This window comes from Oryza glaberrima, chromosome 5 (genome assembly GCF_000147395.1).
Source record: "Oryza glaberrima chromosome 5, OglaRS2, whole genome shotgun sequence".
NCBI lineage: Eukaryota > Viridiplantae > Streptophyta > Magnoliopsida > Poales > Poaceae > Oryza > Oryza glaberrima.
The window spans coordinates 23324842-23349508 of record NC_068330.1 but is presented as its reverse complement, the minus strand read 5'-3'; the positions used below and the strand labels follow the sequence as shown (position 1 = coordinate 23349508).

General features: G+C 40.7%; 4 protein-coding genes across 8 annotated transcripts; 2 read left to right on the top strand and 2 right to left on the bottom strand.

The window, feature by feature from the left end:
• Positions 1-2984: 2984 nt before the first annotated feature.
• LOC127775177 (protein PIGMENT DEFECTIVE 338, chloroplastic-like) lies at positions 2985-7338 on the bottom strand. Its single transcript, XM_052301498.1, has 8 exons — positions 6413-7338; positions 5401-5475; positions 5257-5328; positions 5006-5086; positions 4727-4824; positions 3953-4078; positions 3793-3841; positions 2985-3423 (listed from the first exon to the last, which is right to left on the bottom strand). Exons 1-8 carry the CDS (start codon positions 7265-7267, stop codon positions 3220-3222), a joined length of 1560 nt encoding a protein of 519 aa, XP_052157458.1. The 5' UTR covers positions 7268-7338; the 3' UTR covers positions 2985-3219.
• A 1053-nt stretch (positions 7339-8391) lies between these two features.
• Positions 8392-10692, top strand: LOC127775181 (uncharacterized). Its single transcript, XM_052301503.1, has 2 exons — positions 8392-8617; positions 10248-10692. The coding sequence occupies exons 1-2, from the start codon at positions 8495-8497 to the stop codon at positions 10365-10367; spliced, it is 243 nt and encodes an 80-aa protein (XP_052157463.1). The 5' UTR covers positions 8392-8494; the 3' UTR covers positions 10368-10692.
• Positions 10693-13789: 3097 nt separating this feature from the next.
• On the top strand, positions 13790-18836 carry LOC127773708 (type I inositol polyphosphate 5-phosphatase 1-like). Of its 2 annotated transcripts, none has more exons than XM_052299848.1 (10): positions 13790-13938; positions 14085-14268; positions 15073-15135; positions 15743-15830; positions 16090-16194; positions 16502-17279; positions 17557-17741; positions 17992-18100; positions 18173-18315; positions 18418-18836. In XM_052299848.1, exons 1-10 carry the CDS (start codon positions 13822-13824, stop codon positions 18620-18622), a joined length of 1977 nt encoding a protein of 658 aa, XP_052155808.1. In that variant the 5' UTR covers positions 13790-13821; the 3' UTR covers positions 18623-18836. The 2 variants fall into 2 exon arrangements, with proteins under 2 accessions (XP_052155808.1, XP_052155807.1); XM_052299847.1 differs by having other exon boundaries at positions 14082-14268.
• Positions 18837-18987: 151 nt separating this feature from the next.
• On the bottom strand, positions 18988-23585 carry LOC127773709 (tRNA(His) guanylyltransferase 2-like). 4 transcript variants are annotated; one of them, XM_052299850.1, is made up of 15 exons: positions 23458-23585; positions 23098-23248; positions 22620-22751; positions 22310-22354; positions 22041-22210; positions 21721-21806; positions 21525-21632; positions 20768-20897; positions 20564-20663; positions 20346-20477; positions 20024-20068; positions 19771-19940; positions 19563-19648; positions 19357-19464; positions 18988-19247 (listed from the first exon to the last, which is right to left on the bottom strand). In XM_052299850.1, exons 2-15 carry the CDS (start codon positions 23202-23204, stop codon positions 19104-19106), a joined length of 1563 nt encoding a protein of 520 aa, XP_052155810.1. In that variant the 5' UTR covers positions 23205-23248; positions 23458-23585; the 3' UTR covers positions 18988-19103. The 4 variants fall into 4 exon arrangements, 3 of the variants coding, with proteins under 3 accessions (XP_052155810.1, XP_052155809.1, XP_052155811.1); XM_052299849.1 differs by having other exon boundaries at positions 23098-23256; positions 23458-23581; XM_052299851.1 differs by lacking the exon at positions 23458-23585 and having other exon boundaries at positions 23098-23400.
• Between the last annotated feature and the right edge of the window lie 1082 nt (positions 23586-24667).

Genomic DNA, 24667 nt, shown 5'->3' with positions numbered 1-24667 from the left:
TAGAATACATCTATTTTTATAATTCCAATGTAATTAGTATCCACTTTATCTATTCCCAATATAATTATTCTTTATTATAACAAACCGTGATGTAATGATTACTCTAAAAATATTTTTTAAAAAACACAAATGATAAGAGCTAAAAATGAGCATGTTATGATAGGGAAGGAGTAATTAGAAAGTGCATATGAAAATGATCTCACGAGTTAAAAACCTAGTTTAGCTCGTCTCATTACGTCGGATGTTTCTTTGATGCTCCTGTGTGAAAATTGTGCAAATCTGTTATTTTCTTTGAAAAAAAGAAATTCTTCCGAATATCATATGGAATCCATTTATATTTCAAGTTGGAATTAATGTTTCAGCAACGCAAAATGCACCAATCTGCTTTAATTTCTAAGCAAGTTACTCCAAACTCCGGGCGACACAAGGACCGACTACAGAACTACCGGCCCATCGCTCTGCAATCTGCATGCATGCATGCAGCTGGCCTTGACTTTGCCGCCCTGTTAGTTGCAGTAGTAATCTCCGAGTCCGATACTAATTGTCTAGTTGATCTGACCACCAGCGAAGCAATTATCAATCGCGAGAGGTAACGTGATGCTGAGGCGACCGATCTTCGTTGACAGAACGGTTCTTCGTTGTATGGTGCCGTGTGTTTTTCTTGATTTGATAGAGATTATATGACTTATTAGCCCTAGCTTAAACAAATACATTTTTTTCTAGCCTACCACAAAGGGGGAGCTACACTATAAAAGGAGATGCCCAGTAACCAGGTATTTATTTTCTTTTCAGTTATAATTCATTTATTTTCACTACATACATCTCTCAATACAAACTTACACGTATTAGCTTCAACTCGATTTAAAGTGAAATAAAACGAATAAGAGGTACTACCTCTGTTTTAAGTTATAATACTTTCTAGCATTACCGCATTCTATAAAGTCTTATAATCTGAAACAGATGAAATACTTTTTTTTTTAAGCTCCGCCCCTAACCTTCCAACCGAGAAGGTTCAGGTGTGCATGCTTGCCTCCAACTCCCCGCCGATCGCGCAACGGTGGCGGCCGCGCTTTAACGCCGCCGCGCGCCGCGGTTTCTCGTACGAGAGAGCCGCAAGCGCGGAGTTACGGTCGAACGGCGGTGGAGGGGGCAACCGGCGCGCGCGGCACGACCGCACGAGCGACGTATAAAAATCGCATTCACTTTCACCACCGTCCCCTGCAGCGAAAAACACGCACTCCATTGAGCAGTGTGGTTCTGTGTTGTGCAGTCGTAGTAGTACTGGACTACTGGTCCACCGAACGCACCGCCATCAAACGCCTCATGTGCTTGTTTTTACATGGACAGAATGGCAGCCGCTAGCAACAAACCGACCACTACTACTGGCAGCTAATGGGAGGTGAATTTTCTTCCATGCATGGAGGAAATATTCTCTCGTTTTTCATACGTTAACTACTTTTAATTTACAGAAATCGAATTTGGTATGGTATGTTTCTGGTGTAATATGTTTCATACTAATTTATCTTGTATTTTTTATTTTTTTTAATATTAAATAGATGGTATGCAAGAAACGAGAAGATATCCATTCAGGAATGAAAACACTTCTTTACGGCAAATGGCGATCCCATGGTAGATCAGATAGTACTTTACCAGTGTGGATTGTCTGCGGTACTACTGATACAGTAGCAGACATTGACGTGTGGCTCCGGACCCACACGTCAATCACCGCTACTGCATTAGCAGTACTGCCAAGGATTTGTTTCCGTACCCTGCTGCTCCAATGATCCAATCATATGCCAACCTAACTGTGCCCTCCTGTAGTAGTAAATCGGGTACTTGAAGCTGCCATTGCCGGCCTTCAATTTCCTGCCAGTACGACTACTATACTCAGTATCCCTGAAGATACTGCTACCGAGTACTGAAGCGGGATACTTACAAAGGCCAAAGACAAATCAAACGACAGCGAAACAGGGAACTTCTTTGGCTTCTTCTGATCGATCCACACAGAAAACATAATCCACTGTCCGCTGTGATGATTCGGTGACATTCAACGGCAGAAATAATGGGATTTGGTATCGGATCGAGTTCTGTCTCCTTCAGAAAACCAACGCTAGATATTGCTATATATACAATACAACAAGGTTAGGTAGCTAGAGCCTAGAGAAGACTGAAACACATCCCTGTCATTGAACTGAAGCTTCTTCTACTTGAGGAATCTCATGGTAGTATTATAACACGAACCTACAAAAAAACATAGTGTTAGTGCTTCGCTTTCGTCTCTTACATAAAAAGTGCCATTAGCTACACATAAAAGACCAACACGTAGGTTAATTAATTAACAAGGTAGACAACGCACAGCAGAAACTTGTTGCTCAATGCTCTTCCTAAGAGGCTAAGAGTTGAACCGTCAGTGTCATCCAGAAACGAATAAAGTGCGCCATTGATCGATGCTAATATACTACTACTACTACTATCCCTTTGTTTCTTTAAACTTTATTAATGCGATGTAGTATGACTTTGGGTGGTTGCACTGGCAGATTCATCCGAGCAAAGGAGCTGTCGATCACACTATCATAAACGATAAAATATGACAAGACCGGCAAGATTGATGAGGAAGACGGATTGAGAAGAGGACGAATCGAAGGGATATATGGCAGGGAGAAAGATGAGCAGTGAACATCAGTGTTTGCTTTTGACAAAGGAATTAATGGATGAAGTGGACGACGAATTGACGATGCCGTCGTCCTGAATCCTGATCCCTTTTCACTCCCCAAGTTTTCTGAGCTTCGTCGTCGTCGCCGGCTGTTCATCGATCTCAGTCGGATGAAGCCTTGAACATGATGGAATCAACGTGCGATGCATGCGTCGCGTCCATCTCGATCGTCCAGAAACAGAAACGTGAGGGCGGCAGGATTGGTGTTTACGTATTCTTGTGATGGAGGCGGTTTTTGTTAGAAAAAGGCGTCGGCAACAGCTACCGGTTAACCAACGGCGAGGCCACACGAACACATATATGCGTGACAGCGTGGAGTAAAAAACAAATGCGTGGTGATCCGATCGAATCCATTCGTGAAAGCATATCTCGACGGCCATGGAAACAATGGAATGGCATAATTAAAGGCCGGTAACAATCACATTTCTTCCAATAAATCACGCACATTTGCAGTTAACTATGGACTTGAGAAACAAAAGAAATTGAGGTTCCCTCTGTATTACAAATTACAAACTCGATTCAGCACGAGGGTTAAAGTTTGTTTTGTCAGATTTGCTGAATCTTAACCACTTCCAGTTCGCATAAGACACTGCCTCATCGTCAAAGGGAGCAACCTCGTCGAACGAGGAGTCTAACTCAGCTGGTTGATGCTTCTCTGAAATTTGGTCCCGGCATCTTTGCGCCATCTCTTCAGCCTCGGAGAACACCTTCTGCAACCATACAAAAATGAAAAAATGTGACAAGCCTGAACATTGGCAAGCCTACATTGTTGACATCGGTATGCTCTCTGTCCCACTGAATAAGACACATATTTTAAGATTCAATGTTTAACCAATAATTATTTTTATTATAAATTTAATTTTATTTGATGAAAATAATATCATTAGATTAATATTTAAAATTTACTTTCATATGATTATGTTTTTGTTGCTATAAACACTATAGAATATGAGAAATTTAAAGTCAAAAAATAGTTTTGAAGACCGTGCTAAGTTTAATTGCGCCTTATTCAGTGGGACATATGGAGTAGTATGTTTATGATGGTCCAGAATGGTGAAAGAAATTTAGAGTTTTCTGACCTCCTTGTTAGAGAGAAACAGTCCAGGTTCGCTCTCAAGGTCCTTGGTACTGCAGAATGAAACATCAACAGTTTCAAAGGACAATCATAGACGCTGTGAACAGCAGATGGCCTATCAAACAACAAAAGCAATTATCCGGTTACATGTTTGGGCAGTGTACCTGAGAGCAATTCTGCCCGGGGCTGTTGATTTAATCACGATAGCTTTCACTTCCTCACCCACTTTTAGCACATCACCAACGGATGTTAGCTGCCCCCGTGTTATATTTGAGACATGTAGCAATCCACTGCAAAACGCAAAGCATTACGAGTTACGTTGCATTTGGCGTGTGGATTTATCCACTTGCAGACCTTTACAAGCGTGCCATTAGAATATGGACTAGATATGCATTCTACTGGACTGGGCATGAGATAATGCAGACCAGTTCACAATCCAGGAAAAAAAGCAGTTCATCAAAGGGAAGTACTTTTTTTTTACCAAAACAAAGAGAAGTACTATGAATGCATGAATTTATATGAGTCACGTGTAAAATGTAGTAGTCATCTACTGCATTATCAGTGCAACCACCCTGATCTAAAGCATAGCAAGTTTCTGAAATCTTAGCCAGAAGATGCTTCCGCAGAGAGCCCTAATCATCAGTTCGCATAATGTGAGCATTTGTAATGAAACCCACAATCTGAGTCGATTGGTAAACCTCATGTTTCACTCTACTTCTAACAATCAAGACTAAGGATGCTTGCATCACGTAAAGCCAAGACTCCTAGCAATGCTGCTAAAATTAAATACGACATTTTCTTCTAACTAATTGGGCAGATACAAGCAGATAACAAGCCACACTGGAACATATGCTTGATTTTTTGGGTGATCAATGAAATTCAGTTGAATAGGAAGAAATGACATATATAGCAATTGACAATCATGTTATAGATGTTACCCTCTGTTAGTGTCGCCAATCGTAATTTGTGCACCGTATGGAAACAATTTGCGGACTGTCCCTTGCAAAAGAGTTCCTTCCCTAAGGTATGTCATTGCCTAATACAAGTGATAAACAAAGATAAGCATTGCTGTACTCATATAAGTATAATTTAATGCACAGCAGAAATTGAATTGACCAAGAACCACTACTTTAAATAATTAGACAGTTCTGATAAATGATATGTCAGTGAAAATATAAAACAAAGGGGAGCACTAGATGTCAATGCAGTCAACTTACCCATGCTTCTTTTTCACTAATTATCAATTCGTTAGCTTTTTCATCAATCCTTGTGATGCAGACATGGATCTGTTGACCAACCTGTGTAGAAGAAATATTATTATTATTATTCATGAAAGACAACCACTTCCTTAAACAGATAGCTGCTAAAACAGTCAGTCATGCTGCTATGCCATAACAGGAAAGCAGCATAATGCAGATTCCAAGTGCCTAGGGATGTAAAGTGATATTACATGTCATGCTGTACTTACAGTATTCTTTAGATCCGTGAAGTTTCTTGGTCTAGTCATCATTTCAGGTTTAGGGAGGAATGCCCGAAGCCCCTGAGGAGTGAAATAAGTTTTAGTCATAAAAATGAAAAAAGGACCTTGTAATGTAGAATAGTAAAATTATACCTCAATTCTTGTCAGCAGGCCTCCGGCATTCCACTCAAAAATTTTAACCTTGATAGGCACATTTAACTGCTTTATCTGGACAATGGTGTGTACATAAACAGTCATATAAGAGCATTCAGAAGAAGAAAAGGACAGCCATCACTCTAAAAAACATTTACGCGAAACTTTCTCATTCAAGTGTGTTAGAGATGCAAATTCCGTAAGACAACCATATCCATTGTCACTCAAAAAGATATCAAGAAAGAAAAATTTTCATTGTACATATTCATCACACAAGCTTCCTCTAGATTGCTCAGTATTCATGTAACACCTTGAATTTCTGAAGTACATGAGCTCTACAGTGTAATAACTTACAGCCGGTGCATAGAGATTGTGCCAACTCGTAGTGCAGATAGGAGCCATAAGCTCATAATCATACGATTCCATACTAATAACTCCTATTTAACACACGTGATTTCAGACACTTACGATCTGGACATCCTAGGTGCTTGTTAATCTAATAGCAAGATGTATCACTACGCTTTAACATTTCGAGCTTTAAGAGCAAGCAGTTACTTTAAGGTCTAGTTGCTACAAACAAGGTGGTCATGACTCATGAGCTCCAAACCTAACCGTATCGGCCTCATCTTTTCGCTTATGCTTATGCTTATCAGCTAAAATTTGAATTTTCAACCTTAAATTTGAAGCTGATTTTAGGGTTTTTTCATCAAAGTTTATTTTTCAGCCTTTGCTTTTAGGTCGCTAAGAACACGTATATAAAAGTTTTATTCACAAATTACTTCTCGTTTGCAAATATGCAGAATAAGCCAAACAATGGGGCCGATAGAATTACTTAGTACTATAACGGTTGGTTTGAAGTATCTGGGACTGGGACTGGGATAGCATCATGTCAAGACTCTGTCTATAGATTAGTAATGCATCAACTATGAAAAAGAGATTGAACTACCGAATTATCGCTAAGTGATCAGTTCATCAAATTCCAACTAATGTAGAAAGGAGAGACATAGAGAACCTGCCTCACTCTGTGCCACGCGACGCGCCGGAACAGCCGGCGCGCGGACAGCAGCGGCCGCCCGCCAAGTGTTCGACCGAGGACCTCGGTGAACACCACCGTGCCGACGCCCAAAGCCGGCGAACCTCTCCCTCTCCCCTTTCCGTTCCTCCCGCCCGTCGCCTCTCCTTGCCCCTCCCCGCCGCTGACCACGACTCCCACCTTCCCTTCCGCGGCGAACTGGGCTGCATCCTTCGACGCCACGTCGCATGCCAGGTACTCAAACTCCTCCCCGGTCATAGGCACCGCCTCCTTGGCCAGCATCAGCGCCGGCTCGCCACCTGCGCCGACGTCGATGTCGAGCGTCCTCCCGTCGCCGCCGACCACGACGCCGACCGCGAGGTCCCCGGGCTTGGGGTCGTAATACACGACCCCACGCCCACCCGCACCAGCTCCGGCACTCCCCTCCCCCTTGTCCTCCTCGTCTTCCTCCACATAGCCTCCGCCGCCGCCGCCGCCGCCTCCCGCCGCCGCGTCGTCCTCGTCGGGCTCGGTGCTCTTCCCCTGGAAGAACTTGAGGAACGGCGCGAGCGCCTCCTCCGTGGACAGTGCCGGAGCGGCCTCGGTCGACTCAGACTCATCCTCATCGGCGGGGGATGGGGAAGGGAACGGCTTCTCGAGGAGGTGCAGTTCATCACCTCCTCCGCCTTCGCCGCCACCGGAGGAGGAGGAGGAGGAGGCGTGGAGCGGCGACGCAGCTCGTGCTCCGCGGACGGGGAGGCGGCTCGCGGTGGGGGGTCTCCGCCGCGCCGCTCGGCGGCTTCGCGGGGAGACGGAGGCGGCGGGGAGGAGGGAGAGGAGGGACGGGGGCGGCATGGCGTGCGAGCGGATGGGGGAGTGGAGTGGGTGGGTAGGAAAGCCGTTATCTCCTCGCGGCGCGGCCACCGTGAACAGGAGGGATATTTCCTATTTTGGGTCTTCTCGCGGAAGCAGGCCTGGATTTTTATGCGGGAAATCGGGCCAGAGTAAAGCTGCAGCGACGGTTCGGCCCGATACTTTCAGCCCATTTTAATACTTTCAACCGTCCTAAAATATAAGGGCTCCTGTCCAGATATAACACATCATGTTACAATGAATCTGGATAGGCTCTCTATTCAGATTCGTTATATTAAAATGTGTCACATTCAACCAAAAATTTAGAGACAGAGGAAGTACTATTTTATTCAATGTTACTATACTGATTTTAGGGATGATGTATATGGAAAAGAGTTGAGGCTTTTTGATACTCCATAGAACTAGAAGGCATACCAAGAGAAATATTCAAGGCTAATATATGAATATGAATCTTATTAACAATAAAAACCGTGTTTTTTTAAAGAAAATAGATAGATATGAACTTTGATGTGGAGTTTTCAACTTGGTAGAAGTTTGATTTTTTTTCTTTAAAAAAATCCATTTGTGTATCACATCAGGCTAGTAAATTGCAGTTTGAAACCGTAAATACAATGAAGTATTATATTTAAGATAATATTAAATCGCACTCTATGCCTAATCGTTTTACCCTTTTCACCAAACTACTATGCAAATAATTTTGCCCGTGTTTTACCTTTTTTTATTGCATGGAACAAATTTCAGTAGGGATTATCTGCAGTACTGCACATGCAGTAGCTGCCGCTGACATATAGGATCGGGTCCACCTGTCAGCCACTACGGGCCTGTTCGGCTTCACTCATGCGGCTGCGGACCTGCGGTGCAGCCGGCCGGAACAATGATTTGTGTAAGCAGCTGCAGCAGCAACACTGTCTTATAACGACTGCACCTTGCAGCCGAATAGACCCTACTACTGTAACTACAGTACTGCAAAGTATCCTTGTTCAACAAATTTTGAGTTTTACTTATAGCAAAACCACTAACATATGGGCCCGATGCAGTCAGGCAGGACGAGCCAGTCGAGCCCGAGCAGCCCAAGCCCAAGCCCAAGGCGCCGTCGCGGCCAGCACAACACCAAACAACGGGGCACGCACGCCTTTGGCAGCACGGAGCGGCGGCAGAGGAAGGGGGGAAGGGAGCAAGCAAGGCAAGGGATTCCGCCTCGCGAGAACGATGGGGTTCATGCTGCGGGTGAGGCTGGCCTCCTTCTTCGCCGGCGCCGCCGCCGCCGGGGCCGCCGGCGGCTTCTTCCTCTACAAGGACTACAAGCTCGCCCACGACTCCATGGCCCTCCAGGTCTGTGCGCCCCCTCCTCCCTAAAACCCAAGATCTTGGATCCTTGATCGTCGGTGGTTTATCTGGCAGTTGAATCGCGTCCCCCGCACGTCGCCTGTGGAGAGGGAGATTTAGGGATACCCGCTTTTCAAGCTTGCAACTCCGGATATACGCTATGCGTGTCTAGATCGTTACCTAGATTTTTATTTTTATGTGTTTACCAATTTAATCTTCGTGTCTATATCATATGATTGTGCTGCATTCTCTTCAGTTTGACCGAAAGGGGATTTGACGCTGTTGTTCTGTCCTGAAATTGGGCTGCCAATAACATGCATGGATTAAAAACCAAGCCTGAACTTTTCCTCTCCCCAATTATTTTCTGATAATGTGGAGTGTCTGTGGTGATACCGTGATAGAGGCTACTGTTCCATGGTCCTGCCACTTTCAATTTAACTATCACTTGTGTTCAATTGTATAATTTAACTAGCAACGCAGTTCCAAAGTTTGGCTTGGTTGACAGTTCCAGTACCACTTCATGTGGAATCTGGGCTTGCCAAATTGAAGGTTCGTGTGGCAGTTTAATTATTTTTAGCTTGTGGTCATCTTGGTGGGCTCTCGCGTACAATGTACATTGTCCACAGAAGCAACTAGCTTTTCAAAACGCCTAAGGATGAGAAGCCACAACCTGATATTCTGAAATACTGTTGCTTGAATATGTTTTTCTAGACAATGCCATAACACCATTCTTTATGAGATTTCTATTCACTTTGAATCTGAAAACAATGTGTTTGCCATTCCTTGCGTGCACAGAAAATGCTTTGTGTTCAAGAATGTGGAAAAAGAGAGTGAATTTTAGGATGCCATTTAATATTAATATTATGGCGTGGTTGGAGTTGAATTGAACCCAGTATCCTACATATTATATTATCATAGACATAGGCATTCATTAGTGCAACGTCTGTGCATTTAAGTTGCACAGGAACGTCATCTTGCAACATAAAATTTGCAGCTATAAATGGCTTTTCTTCAGAGTATTTTAACTTGAAACTGGTGCATTCCTGTCATCAGCAAGAACCTTGGTGCTGTTACCAATAACTTGTTTCCAATTTGAAATTTTGTTGGAACTTCAGTGAGAAATGACTCTTTTGTGAGAAAGGTGAAATGATATGTATATGCCAACAGTGCTATGGAAGAACTTTAGGATAGTCCATATGCCTGATTAACGTAGAGTCCTAGATTAGTATGCAATGGTGGGATAACCTCATGTAAAAGTAGAATCACGTCACGTGGATGAAAGCTGGAAGCTATTTTGTAAGATGCAATATATGTGACTCTGTAGTTTGTCAGAAGAGGTTCCTTAAAATGGGTGGATGGTCTACTTGTGTTACCTCCAATCAATATAACCATCCAGGTCCAGCTATGGCATAGCTAAGGAGGCTATTCATATGAGAAGTTAACTTTTCATATTTTTCTTGGGTCCTTCAAACAGGCCACTTGTTTGAGCTGTAAGATTGAGGTTTCTATGATTCTCTATATGTGGTTCTAATCCTGCTCCCTTTGCACAAAATTTATGTGCATGTTCAATTCCACTGTGCATGATACTGGTTGGGTTTCAATGTAAAAGCATCTGACCTTTCAAATGCATACTCAGGTCAAAGGCCTACAAGACCATGTGGATGCCCGTTACAAAGCTCTTGACAAACGACTTGCTACATTGGAAGACCAGAAAACCAGCGAGACTGCTCCAGACGTGGGCGTGCCATCTGATTAGTCTGTTCATTGGCTGGCTTGAGTATGGATGATTTACGACTGTTTACTTTAACCTGTGTTATCGTCTCTTGGAGGCAAAAGCCGATGACTGACTGCAAAATAATTTAGTGAAGAGTTTTTTTTTTGTGTGTGGCAATGAAGCTTCTGTAGTGTTATAGATGCCCATGGGGATACCCAACCTTGCAAAACCATTTCACTTTTGATGGCACTGAACCTTGGCAGTCAAGCTCGATCATTTACCAATGTACCTGTGTGAAAGTTTCTTTACCTGTTTGCTGCCAGGAACTTGGATGTTTTAAGATGCCTGCTGTTATTCTTTTTCAAAACTTTCCGTGATGCATGTGCATTTTATGGCCAGGCAAAATGGTAGATCTTGGAATGAATCTGATACTGACAAATTGGCCATCTATTGTGGAAAACAATCACTTAAATACATAAATGGATAAAGTATCACAGATGAACATTGCAAAGAGACTTGCCGTCCTTGTTCTGGCAGGAAAGTATCACCGATGCTAGCTTCTTTGCGGCCATGGAGAACCATGCTGCACAATGGCTAGCTGATGACTCATCGTCGTCACCAGTTCGTCATCACTGGCATAGTGGCATGGGAATTCAGGATTGTTGCGTGTGCTACTGTATTCTCTATATATGCTCGTCCTACTTCTACTGAATTATACTGATTTCTGAACAATTAACTGTCCCTTTCTGTCTACTAACTTCTTTTGAGTTCTGGGTTGAGACGCTAATTGGTGCTGCTAGAGTTGGTTGTTTTCTTGACAGATGATTCGTGCAAGGAATCCCCTTCAAGCAGATTCTTCCTTGCCCAGTACTGAGAATTAATGGTAGATGAAAATTCTTCTAGTGATCCGGTGAACTTCAGGGTACTGTACTAGTACTGTAACTTCATCATATTCATAGGTGCCAACAAATCTCCAGCATTTTCAATCTGTTCTGTTCTTGCAAATCTGCCAAACAACAGACGGAAACTAATTACGGCATCAAAGCTCCAACCATTTCAATATCCCCAACCGTGTTCTTTCCGATAATGCGGTTCTCATATTCAACCTGTTAAGCTGCAAGTGCATGCACGATTACCTGAAAAATGCCCATAGAGTTATCAGAATGAGACGGTGGTAATGCGACTGCTTCAAAACAATTGGCAATGAAATAATGATTGGGGGAATATGCTGCTTGCAACTGCTTGCGAGTCTGATCAGATATGATGGATTTGGTAGGTGTGAGGAGAGAAATGAGCATATAGTTCAGATTTGTGATCAACACAATAAACAAAGTTGTTTACAGGAAAGCTGCTTTCATCAAGATCTCAGCATGTTCTATAAACATCTAGTTAAACATTTTAATATATTATGTAAAAAAAATCTAATATCCTTATTGGTTGTCAGCAATCTGTAGAGACCAAAAACATTATTATTAATTGACAGCCCATTGTGGCAACATTTCCACCACAATTTTATGTAGAAAAAAATAATTCATGCCAGTAGTCAAACACCAGATATTAAACACATGATAATGACTGGGACTCCTAACCATACAAATTGAAATATGGTCAATTTATTTTAGAGAAAGTAGTGGAGTCATCAGATTAGCAAATTGTAAGAAGCAAACTCTTTCATGGTGTCCACTGACCACTATATATGCTGGCTTGCCGGGGAAGAAATCTCAGATATCCAAAGATAGATAGGACTTGAGAGATTAATTTTAATGCCTCTGAGATCCATGACACTGGAGAAAACAATCCATGTGCTCTCCTTTGATGCAAATGATGGACGTTACGCAGACACCAGCAAACAACACCACTGACCATATGCATGCTAATGTGCAAGCAAATTCCACAAACAGTAAGACACAATATTAGCACTCGTCAATAATTGAACCGGAAAAGGATAAAAATAAACCAGAACTAATTAAGCTCACTTTGACTTCAGCAAAAGGATCGGAGCCATCAGAAAAATTTCTTTGCCTGCAGTCTACAAAACCTTTCTAACATTGCAGGATCAGATGAATACAAATGCATCTTCAGATCCCTGGCTGTAACAATTTACTAGTACGGTTTTGTGCATGTTAGATGCAACCCATCATTAAACAGTATTAATACGATCAAATAAGTGAGCTATCACCCAAACAATTTCTATGGCAATGAAAAGGACAGTATAGTAACACAATCCAAATTGTACCTTTCTGCTAATCCACTAGGCAACAAACATTGTTTGTACTCAACATTTTCCAGGGCCATATTAACCTCGCTGAAGTAACAGGTGAAGGATCCAAGTCCACATAAATATCAGCCCAAATATTCAGACGCTGACAGGAACAGGAACACTCACAAAACATAAAACTTTGATCTCGCTGCAAGGAGACGATATGCCAACAACACATTATAAGAAAAGACACTGAAGTGACTGTCTGATTCATTGATTCCACTGAATAATACGGAGTACACGATAAGTATTTACAGGAATGATACGAGGTAGCGTATCAATGCACATTAATCCCGATCAATTGGTCTCATCTGCTGTTGTTTTCTTGTCCAGCGATGCTCATCTCGGAGCAGCTAGCGAAAATGCTCCATTGTTTGGATCGTTTAGAAATCCTTCCAAAGCAGACATCGATCAAGGAGACCCAAACAGCAGATACGGCACCTTTCAGCAGGGCATCCGGCAGGACATCTCTGGGAGCGACAGATGACGACGAGTCGACGATGCGCTTGCAAGCCAAACAGAAAATATGGTCACATATTTGATTGGCAATTGCAAAGGAACTCCCATAGATCATAAAAGAATACATATCTTAGGCACGTTCTTTTGAAGGAATGAAGAATTGATTAATACAACACGCTTCTCAAGTTGCTAAATGATATGATTATAAAAATAAATCTTAAAGAACTATTTAAATCGATTCTTTCAATTTTATAATAATTAATCTATTCATTTCTACTCTCGAACAGTGATTACAATATCATTCTACTATTTGGGAAAAAAATGCATGTGCGCAATCAAAGTACTTCATCTATTTCAGGTTATAAAGTGTTTTGATTTTAGTTAAAGTTAAACTATTTTAAGTTTGACTAATTCTGTAGAAAAAAGTAGAGTAGTAACAAATCATATGAATACATTATACTAGACACTTTATTGTTTAAAATATATGTTTTAGGTATATGAAAATAATATAGTCAAGTCTATCTTAATGAACATTCCATAATAGTACAATTGTAAAGTCTTTTGACATTTATAAAAAAGAATTTGTTGGTGTTATGTTGACTTCTTTTGGGAACATTACTCCCGCAAAATAATATTTAGAAAAATGTACTTCGTGCAGTTTTTAGGGGACTTAGTAATTAATTAAAATATTTAGTACTAATAACCTTCAATTATATAGCACATTGCATTTAGGCGGCGGCCCAGTCAGTTGCCCACCCGCTCAAGAAGCCAGCGAAAATGGCGTCCTCTTCCTCCTCCGCCTCGTCGCCGCTCCTACCTCGCCGAGGCCACCAGCTCCAGGAGCCAGCCATGGCCGCGTCCCAGATGCGGTGCGGGGGCAGGAGGGAGAACCAGGTACCAGTTCTTGGCCGGGGTGGAGTTGGGTTCCCTTGCATTTTTGCTCGCGTTCTTGGATCAAATCGGTTATTATTGCTGTTCTTGTTGTTGCTGCTGTCTGATTCTGAAAATTCTCTCGTCTGCTCCGGGTGGTGGTGGAGAAGGGGCTTGTGCAGAGGTGCGCCGAGACGATGATGCTGTGCTGCGGCGTGGATTGCGGGTGCGGCGCGCTGCGGCTGTGGCGCAGGGTGGTGCTTCGCAAGTGGCTCAACGTCGGCTCCGGGTCGGGCGACTCTGACTTCAGCGCCGACGAGTGCGACGGCAGCGACGGCGAGCTCGACGGCGAAGGTTAACCTGCCTCACCGAGTCACCGTCCCCTCTCCTCTTCCTTCCTAGCTGCTCTGATTTGATCCAGTTTACTCAAGCTTTGCTCTTGTCTGGAGGAAAAATGGGGGGAGAATTTGGTGTGCGAATTTGTGTTGTTTTGATTGCTAGGCAATGAGGGGAATGCTGACCAGCATACTGCAATGGAAGCTCTTTCTTGTACGCCTTTGTGATTTGACTCTCCTTTTTTTTTTCAGAAGATTAAAAAATAATCCCATTCAAAGAATTGGTTAGTTTTTTTTTCTTTAGAACTAGGAGATGTCATGTTTAATTTTGTGTGTAAGTTGATGATCTTGCAATTGCAAGTGCCGGCAATTTGGTATGGTCATTAATATCTCTGAGAAAGACTTCCATTGTGATGTGTGGCTAGGCTAGTACTCTCTGCATACCAGCGGCTTTCTTTTGGTATATTCAACCTTTTTAAGGAAAGGAATGTTAGGTCAGGGAGTTCAAGGATTTGGCGAAAGCATGATACCTTTTCGATTCTTTTCTAAGCTTGCTTGAGCAAAATGGGTAACAAAAAGTGAGGATAAAGCAGGCAACTTTTGCTTAACTCATAGCCTCGTTTTTTTCTTATTGCTTCAATGAGTGGTAATGTGACCATCTACTTTACTATCTAATGACAGCTGCTCCCTTTGATAAAAGTCCTGTAGGTGTTGTTTTTAGTGAACAACATGTCCTTATCAATTGCTCTTCTTGCACTTAACTTGCATATGTTATTGAATCATGCATATTCTGATTGTTCTCTTTATTATGCCATTTGTGCAGACAGGGATAATGAATCATATGGTGAAGGGACGAGTTTAGATGGACTTGGTGCAGGAACAATTGGTAATTTCATTATTAGCTCCTCATTTTTTTTTTGGAGAGGTCTGCTGAAGATCTGCACATTCGGTTTTTTGATAAGTCTATTTCTTTCTACATGTTCTATCTTTTAGATGAGATGTCCCTAGTTGATTTTCATACAAGGGAATGGTCTTGCATATTGGTGCTAAAATACTAATCTGAGCAGTAAAGGCTAGTTTGGTTTTGTAGACAGAACATATGAGTCCATTGACCAAAGAGGAAAGACCTTATGTTTGGTAATCATTTACATACGAGAGACTGTAGCCTCGAATTTCAGTTTCCCTGGGGTGATGATGCCTCTAGATCGGTTTATCTTAAACTGTTCTACAAAATAGTACATCATGCTTTTCTTGTTTTTATTAATAAACATTTGATGTTATCACAATGGATGAAACAGAATTGAATATAATTAGCAAGCATTCAGCTTTCAATATTTTTTCAAGTTACTCTGAAGTCCATGTTTAGTACATTAAGTGCCTATTTGAAAAGGCAGGGCTGATTGGTTGCCTTATGTGCAGCACAAGCACTTGTTTGATAAAACTGACATGGCAGGTTTGCCTTATATGCTAATGCAATCAACTACACAATGTAGGGGATGAAATTAAATCTATGCCTTACAGGCTTAGAAGACGCAAATCAGAGACCCTTCGTGCTCAGTATATTGACATCAGAGAACTCAGGTATAGCCGTATAGAATTTTCTCCATCTTTGCATTTTTTTTCCTGGTCCTAGTTATGTTCTTCCAGTTACAGTGAGTATTGTTCCTATCATCTTATGTCACTATGTAATTAATTAATGTGATGTCAGCCACTCATTTCACCGTATTCCTATCACACAAATCATTTCAGGTTAATGCTACAATTGAACCCAACTGTTACCGGCTGAAATAAATAAAATATGATACTTTTGTATATGTTTCAAACTGTTTTCTATATGCAGGATTTGTGTAGGGACATGGAATCTTGCAGGCAAGTTTCCACCCAGTGATCTGGACATTCAAGACTGGTTGGATAAGGAGGAGCAGGCTGATATTTATGTTCTTGGGTAAATCACTATTCACAAATTTTTTCCCCCTATTTTGTAAGGTAAAAGATTTGTGCCGCAGATTCGCATGAAGCACTCCACTTCTTATCTTTGAAAACTAAAAAAATGTTTCTGGATCATGATTTGAAATTATTTTGGCATCACAGTTTCTTCAAAAGAGACAGACATTATTTTATTATTTAGCTATGGTATAGTGTTGGTTCTATTTGTATTCGTGTATGTCATGATGTTGGTTGGTTGTTCTGTTGTCAGCACTACAACTGAAGTATATAAAATCCATTGTCATAAATTTATGTTTATCTTTCAGATTTCAAGAAATTGTTCCATTAAATGCTGGAAACATATTTGGTTCTGAGGATAACAGTCCAATTGCAGTATGGGAGCATATTATTCGTGAAACTTTGAATAAGATTTGTCCAGATAAGCCGCAGTATAAATGTCACAGTGATCCTCCTTCACCATCAAGGTTTAATCCATCAGATTATGTTATGGTGATGAAAGATGAATTGCTTAGCGAGTCTGACAGTGACAATTATGGTGAGCTTCATCCATTGATTAAACAAAATGATGATATAGCTATTGACAATGATGTAGTTCATGATAAAACATATGAAAACTTCAGTGCTGCTTCCAACGGAAGAGTTCATAAAGGCAAAGATTTCAGCAGGATGGATTCAGTAAAGACTTCTGATCAGTCCCCCAACTTAAGTTATGAAAAAGACAGATCAAAACTGGAAGAGACAACCAAATTACTCTATCATCCAGAAAGGCTTGGAATGATTTGGCCTGAACAGCCATTGGATATGATGGCTCAGTGTCTTCGGGCTAGCACTTCACTGAAGGCTCTAGCAACTCCAGCATCTTTGAAATCAACAGTGAATTTTCCAAATGATGATTTATCCCATCAAGTTAACAGTGACAATGGAGTGATTAAAAGTAAAAGGCCATGCTTTCTGCGAATAGTAAGCAAGCAAATGGTGGGAATATATCTTTCAATATGGGTTCGGAGAGACTTGCGGAAGCACATTCAGAATTTGAGAGTATCAACTGTCGGTGTAGGTGCAATGGGTTATATGGGCAACAAGGCAAGTATCAACTTTAATCCACTGCTCTTATTATTCAATTCAACAGCACTCAAAACATTCGCAAATCATTTAGTCAAGAAGTCCCATAGGTTAATCAGTTTGGTGTTGGTTTGTACTTCTATCTGCTCTATATGTTTGCATAAAAATTTAGTTTCATCTGCTTTGTTATTCTGCAAATCATTGGCTTGACGATGCTTCTTCATGCTGCACCTTTTCTTTTTTCAAAATTTAGAAAATAATTGGTGCACCGTGCACATGTGCTTCTTGAATGTTCCAGGGGTCAATATCAGTCAGCATGTCTATACATCAGACACATTTTTGCTTTGTATGTTGCCACCTAACTTCTGGAGAAAAGGATGGCGATGAACTGAAAAGAAATGCAGATGTTGAAGAAATCCTCCGAAGAACAGTATTTAACCCACTTCCTGGACTTAGCACGCCTAAGGGAATATTGGGCCATGAGTAAGTTCACAAACTTGTTTTTATTTTTTTTGACCAAGGGCTGAGCGCCCCCATTTCCATTACAAGTTCACAAACTTGTGTCTTATGAAAACCTTTTACTATCCTCGAGAGGCTTGCACCCAACCAGAATTTATTCTTCTATGGTTTCATCTACTGTTTGTCGCTGGACACTACTCATGATAATGCCTTGCTTACGATATAACCATCTTTTCCCTTGATTTCTTATGGTTATCCATGTCATCATTTTCAGAAGGATCATATGGTTTGGAGATCTCAACTACCGAATCAACTTATCATATGAAAGAACACATGAACTTATCGCCAAGCAAGATTGGGATGGATTGTTTGAGAATGATCAGGTAATTTGATGGTGTGATACATTCATTACCATTATAGATTTCTGAATCATGCTTTTCCTCCCTTTATAACAGCTAAAAAGAGAATTGAGTAAAGGACACACTTTTGATGGTTGGATCGAAGGAGATATCAGCTTCCCCCCAACATATAAATACGAGTTTGACTCAGAAAAGTATGTAAGTGATGAGCCAAAATCTGGAAGGAGAACACCAGCATGGTATGTTAGTTTTTCATAGCACTGCCTTCTTTTTTTTGCATAATTAACCTTAAAAGATTAACTCAAGTTCATGCTTAGAAATCATATCTGTTGCCTGTTCAGGTGTGATAGGATTCTTTCACGAGGAAAGGGAATCAGGTTAATTTCCTACAGGAGAGGAGAGCTTAAGCTTTCTGATCACCGCCCTGTGACTGCAGTCTTCATGGCAGATGTTGAGGTTCTCTGCCACAGAAAGTTGCAGAAAGCATTAACATTTACGGATGCAGAGGTTGAGTATCATCTGGTAACGGAAGAAGATAGAACTTGAGTGAAAATATATATATTTGATTGTGCAGGCAAGTTCTTCAGCTGAAGGTCGCTGAATAACCTGCCTGATTTTGCTGTTCACAATTGTAAAAAAAAAGGAGTTAGTACTAGGTAAATGCATAGCTGGATGATTTACTATAGCTATAGGTTTTCTTCTGAAAAGTGTATAGCGTTTTTTTTTTTTTGATCATAAGTGTATAGCGTTCTTGTTTCTTTTGAAAACTGTAAATGATTACCACACGGGTGTACCCCTTCTCTGTTTGAGCCTAATTTTCCATTCAGCAAGATACAGATATATCATCACGATTCTCAACTCTGTCAGCTGAAACTGCATCTTAGGGGCACAAGTTTTGCACATGAACGAAATGAACGAGATGAATGGCCAATGAAGAGAGGCCAGCCATTTTTCTACTAGTGTGGACAATGCATATACAACACTACAACAACGAAAAGATAATGTGGAAAAGGTTGATGAGAAAATTTTATCGGCCTAATAAATCCAATTTTCTTAAAATATAAGGATGCTTTCTCCAAAATTCCGTCCCCATGTCTGCGTGTGCCACAATCACATCCCACCGTTCTCTTGTGGTATTTTCTCTACCCTCTGCGTCTGCAGATTCTTCCACCTGCAGCCATTTGAAACGTACGAGTTAAGATTCTTGTGGAAAACAAAGCACGCAGCGGAAATAATACAAGAAGTCAGGCGAAATGCTTCTTGGGAACAACAAAGATTACCTTTTGCCGGTAAGTACATGAACCCTTCCGAAACACAGCTGGTTCATTGTTGTAATTCAAATGAAATTGCTGGAAAAGCAACTCGTTCTTGTCCTTTGATAATGTTCCCTGCAGAGAGCAGTAAGAGAGTTATGGCTACAGATAACCAAAGCATCAAACAAGATCAAGAGGGGGGAAATATTTAAACCGAAATGATGAAAGAAGACCTTTAATATCTCACGAGCTTCGTTTTCACTTTTGCCAGATTTCACTAGCATCCAAAAGCATGTGTTGTATTGGTTGGTGGTGTGGCCTGCGAAATAGTACGTAGCACGTGAGTTCACTGAAGATGAACAAACGAATACATACTGAAGTTCACTGAAGAGAATCATTTAACAGTGTCAGAATATATGCCTTTTAGGAGGAATAACTTACATTCTGCTTGTCTCGATGACAAATAATCACAAAGTATCTTTTGTTTTGGGTAACATAGAAGTTCTGCCTCAAAGTGCGGTGGCTCCACTAAGTCCTTGTTGGGGAAAAAATCTTTCCACTTCATCATGTAAAACAAGGTGAAACGTGAGGTACATGATGAAAGGATTAAGCTGCAAAAGAAGGTGCAATCATTTTGTCAATGGCACCTCTTGAAAGGACAGGCATAATAGAAATGCATAAAATCAGTAATTACCTTTCCTGACGCTGGTATAGTTCAGTCTTATCCTGGAACACAAAACTGCGACAACAAGAAGAAAATAAGAAAGAACATTTGCAAAAGATGAATTTTCTGTCCATCAAATATAAAAATATTTGTCTAAGATGAAACCTTTGCTATACAATTTAATGTATGGATTATTAGTCATAATATTTTTATCTTGCGAAGACTAAATTAAAACAAAATCAATTCAGTTCATGACATCCAGGACTTTTTTTTCTGTACAAGCAAAGGTTTCTTTCTTTCAATTGTTTTTGCTCTAAGACAGTGGATAAGGTCATAAGGAGGTATATCTTACCTGTACTCGTTGCTAAAACCATAGCCAAAGACAATGTCAGGGAATGACTCCATCATCAAAGAAGCAGAAGCATTCATCAACCTTAGAGCTGCCTCATCATTTGGCTTGTCAAATGAATGGATCAACGAGAATCTAACAAAGAAAATTTGAGTTCTCAACAAGACACAAAAGAGATTGCATCATGCTTTCAAATAAAGAAGAAACAAGAGGGTCCTAACTGCTCAAATTTACAAATGTCGATGCGAACGACAGTCCAATTACAAGGTGGAAGCCTATGGTTGATGTCAAACTTCTTAACATTCTCATACCTACATTTTTCTTTAACCAAAGACTCCAGTTAGATTGATGCTGTACATTTTCAGAGTTCTGACTGCAGCTGAATTGCTGAAAGCATATATAGAACAGGAGTTAACTCAACTCACCTTCTCGAAGAATATATGGATGTTTTTCCCAAAACTCGGGTCCTATGATATCGACATTTGCATTTGTAATAACTAAGCGTGTCCTTTTTATGGGGTTTCCACAACGATCAGTCTTCACCATTGTTTCTACCTACAGTGATACAAAAGCTCTTAGCATACAAAAGTGCATTTAACAACTATTAACATTTCAGAAAGCATGTTATTTCATTCCTGGTTAGTCAATCTCAGCAAAGGGATGAGAATAATAGTTCACAAAAAGGAAAAAGGATGAAGATAAAATTTTCCAAGAACTACGATTGTTCCACAATCAAACCCATAAAAGAAAGGTAGTATGCGGTTTACAATCATGTTATAAGAATCATAATCTTTGATCAATAACTTAAAAAGAACTGGCACCGGATTGCATAAAGGGTGCTCTGATTATCACTATAAGACAAGTACCTTTTTTTACAAAATCCAGACAAGTTTTAATCTGTCCCCCCCCCCCCCCCCCCTCTTTTTTTTTTGCCATTCCACTTCCATATAATTACGCATGACCAAACAACTGAAAACTGCAAATCTCGCCAAGTTCCTACCAAGAGAACTAGCAAATAAGTCTCACTACAAGGTCCCAAATCTTCTTTGAAATATCTCTGATGGCAAGTATGGAAAAAAACTACCATGGGCATTGCTAGAGAGTAGAGACTATGTAAATACTTTGTTGAGTATTATCAAAGCTATTAATAATGACGCCGTTTTGCTTTCTTGGCAGCATTACCTTGTCTCGGTAAACGCAAGACCCTTTTCGGAATATAGCCGGTTCATCATCATAATTGATTTGGAACTGTTGTGAAAGTAACTCATTCTTGTACTTTGAAAATGTCCCCTGGAAAGAAGAGGAAACAAAAAGAAAACAATCATTTATTAAAATGCAATTGGAAGCATATATAAACTCTCTAAAACATTTTGATTACCTTCAATGCTTGTTGAGCTTCTTTTTCAGTTTTCCCAGACTTCACTAACGACCAGAAGCAGGTGTTATATTGATTGTTTATATGACCTAAAAAACACAACAAAGGAATTTGTTCTGAGTCGATCTGTTTAATGAAGAAATAAGTTGTACAAATCTCCTAACACATAGACAAATATTTAGTGGTGCTAAGCTGATTCCGTATTAGGTAAAGATGATATACAAAACGGTTTCATTGTACAGAACATCATTGCACAATGCAAAAATATGAATATTGAATCTGTTTTGCTATACAAGAAAAAGTTGGTGGAGAGAATATCTTACAATCCACTTGTCTCCAGGCCAGGTAATCACGGATAGTCTTCAAGTTTGGATAGCATACAACTCGACCATCAAAATATGGAGGCTCCTTCAACTCCTTATTAGGAAAGAAATCTTTCCACTTCATCACGTACACAGAAGTGAAGTAGGAAACACATAAAGATAGAATTTTACTGCATGCAAGTTATTAGTAGAAAAGCCAATGTCATAAAACATTGCACATAAGCACATTCAAGATACTCAGTGAAAATGGTGTACATATTAAATGGTACCTTTCTCGTCTTTGATAGAATTCAGTTTCCTCTCTAAAAACAAAACTGCAACACAAACATGAGATGCAAATAACTTATAATTATACTGAAGACAATGCATTCTATGTCAACAGGGAGTATCTACAGTTCACGTCTTTGATCACCTACTCAAGAGGCATTTTGCACATGTAATATAACAGCACAGCTCTTACATAATGATAACATTAACCATGGCAATCAAGTGTAGTGTTTCTCATTTACCTTTGGAGAAAGAACAAACTAAGGACTCTGGAAAAATTCAAACTGAAAATTCCAAGAGAAGATGTTGTACCTGTACTCATCACTGACGCCATATGCGAAGACTATGTCTGGGAACTTTTTGAGCATAGAAGTGGCACAGGCGTTCATCAATCTTAAAGCACGCTCATCATTTGGTTTCTCAAAGGTATGTATCTTGGAGAATCTAACAAAGAGAATGCTGAAATTAGTGGACAGGACAAACACAGATCAACTATTCCAAATTGTAAGCAACAGTGATTTCCCCTGTCTAGTATCCACACACACTGTGGCCTGCTTCTCATATAAACCGATCATCACAAAGAAAACCAAGCAGAAGGCGTTGTGCATAATAGCAGGTTTAGCTTCTTTTTTTATCCCTAAGAGTCTAAGACCAAACAGACATGTTGCATCAAGCAAAAAGCAGGAGATTTAAACTGAAATTGCCATGTCTGCATAAACTATCGCACACTGCACTACCACCAGAGAATGAACTGATACAGCCACCGGATGGAAGGTGAGAGCAACTGTACCGGTGGAAGTGGCAGCCGTCGATGCGCACAACGATCCAATTAGAGGGCGGGAGGAGGCTGTCGAGCTCGAACTCCCTCTTCACGTACTCGTACTCGCTGTTGGCCATCGCCGTCACCCCCTCACCTCACCGCCACGACGACCAGACTACGCCTGCAATTCTGCAAAGGTGTCAGTAGCAGCAGACGCGGCATTAACAGTGGCGGATCCAAACTTTTGGGTGAACAAACAAACTGTCATTATTTAAGAGAGGTTTAAGGCTATCAAATTAAGGAGGAGGAGAAGATCTAGAAGAGAAGCGCAAGCAAATTCCAGTCCCGGTGGGGTGGGAGAGAGAGAGATGAATCAGAAAGAGGAAGCACCAGGATCCCCTCCCCTCCCCTCCGCTGCAATGGAGATCGCCGCCCGGCCCTCCCCTGTTCAGCCGCGACTCGTCTTGGCGGCGGCGCAAGGAGCGGAGGAGACAACGAGAGATTTCTTTTTCTTTTACGCGATATACTCGACTACTCCCCCCTTACCTAACCTACAATTGTCAGAAACATTTCCCATATTGCCTATCCAACAAAGGACTGTTGTGCTAGAATTCTATCTAATCATTTTGAGTCCCTTAATTGTACTCTCAAGCATGTACTCTGCTTCTAAGTTTAATAAATTCCTGGTTCTCAAAAAAAAAAAAGACTACTCCCCCCTTATCTCAATATTTTTATTTACCACTCCCTCCGTCCATTAGTATTTTTATTGTTATTAGATGATAAAACATGAATAATATTTTACGTGTGACTAATTTATTTTAATTTTTTCATAAACTTTTTAAAGACGGACGGTCAAAAATTCGACACGGATTTTCACGGTTGCACTTATTTTGGGACAAGGTAGTATTTTAAAACTAGCTAGTGCTATTTCTTTATATAACTGGTGACCCACGTATCATCAATACTTAGGAAAAAATTAAACGATTGTGTCGACAACAAATTCCTCATACCACCAGCAACCGCTAACTGACACTCTACGCACCGCTCTTTCTCCATGAGCCACCATCGTTCCTCCTCTTTGCCTTTACATGCGCAGCCTTAACCTCTAGTAACCGATATGTCTTTTTCTCCTCCTCTATCGTGATGCGCACTATTGTTATGGTTGCCATTAAGGTCGGAGATGTCGAGCTTGCAGGGACTTTGGAAGGCAGGAGCTGACCCGACGAAGAGCGAAGGCGCTATATCTAGGCTCTTTCTTGCTAGATCTATCGGTTATCCAACTGTCAGATGGAAAAAGAAAATGGAGAGAGAGAGAGAGAGTTAATGTGCGAAGTGATTACTGAGTCACCGGACTTGGAGATGGATAGAATATGGTGGTCCAAATTAAAATGTAAAGTTAGCTATTGTGTAAATGAAAATGGTTAAAGGATAATATTATATGAAAACTTTTAAGAATTTTTAAGAATACATAGTATGGATTGTAATTTACTCCCTTTGTCCCACAAAAAACGAATGTAGAACTGGTGTGGCACATTCTAGTACAACAAATCTGAACATATGCATGTCTAGATTCGTTTTACTAGGATGTGTCACATCCAGT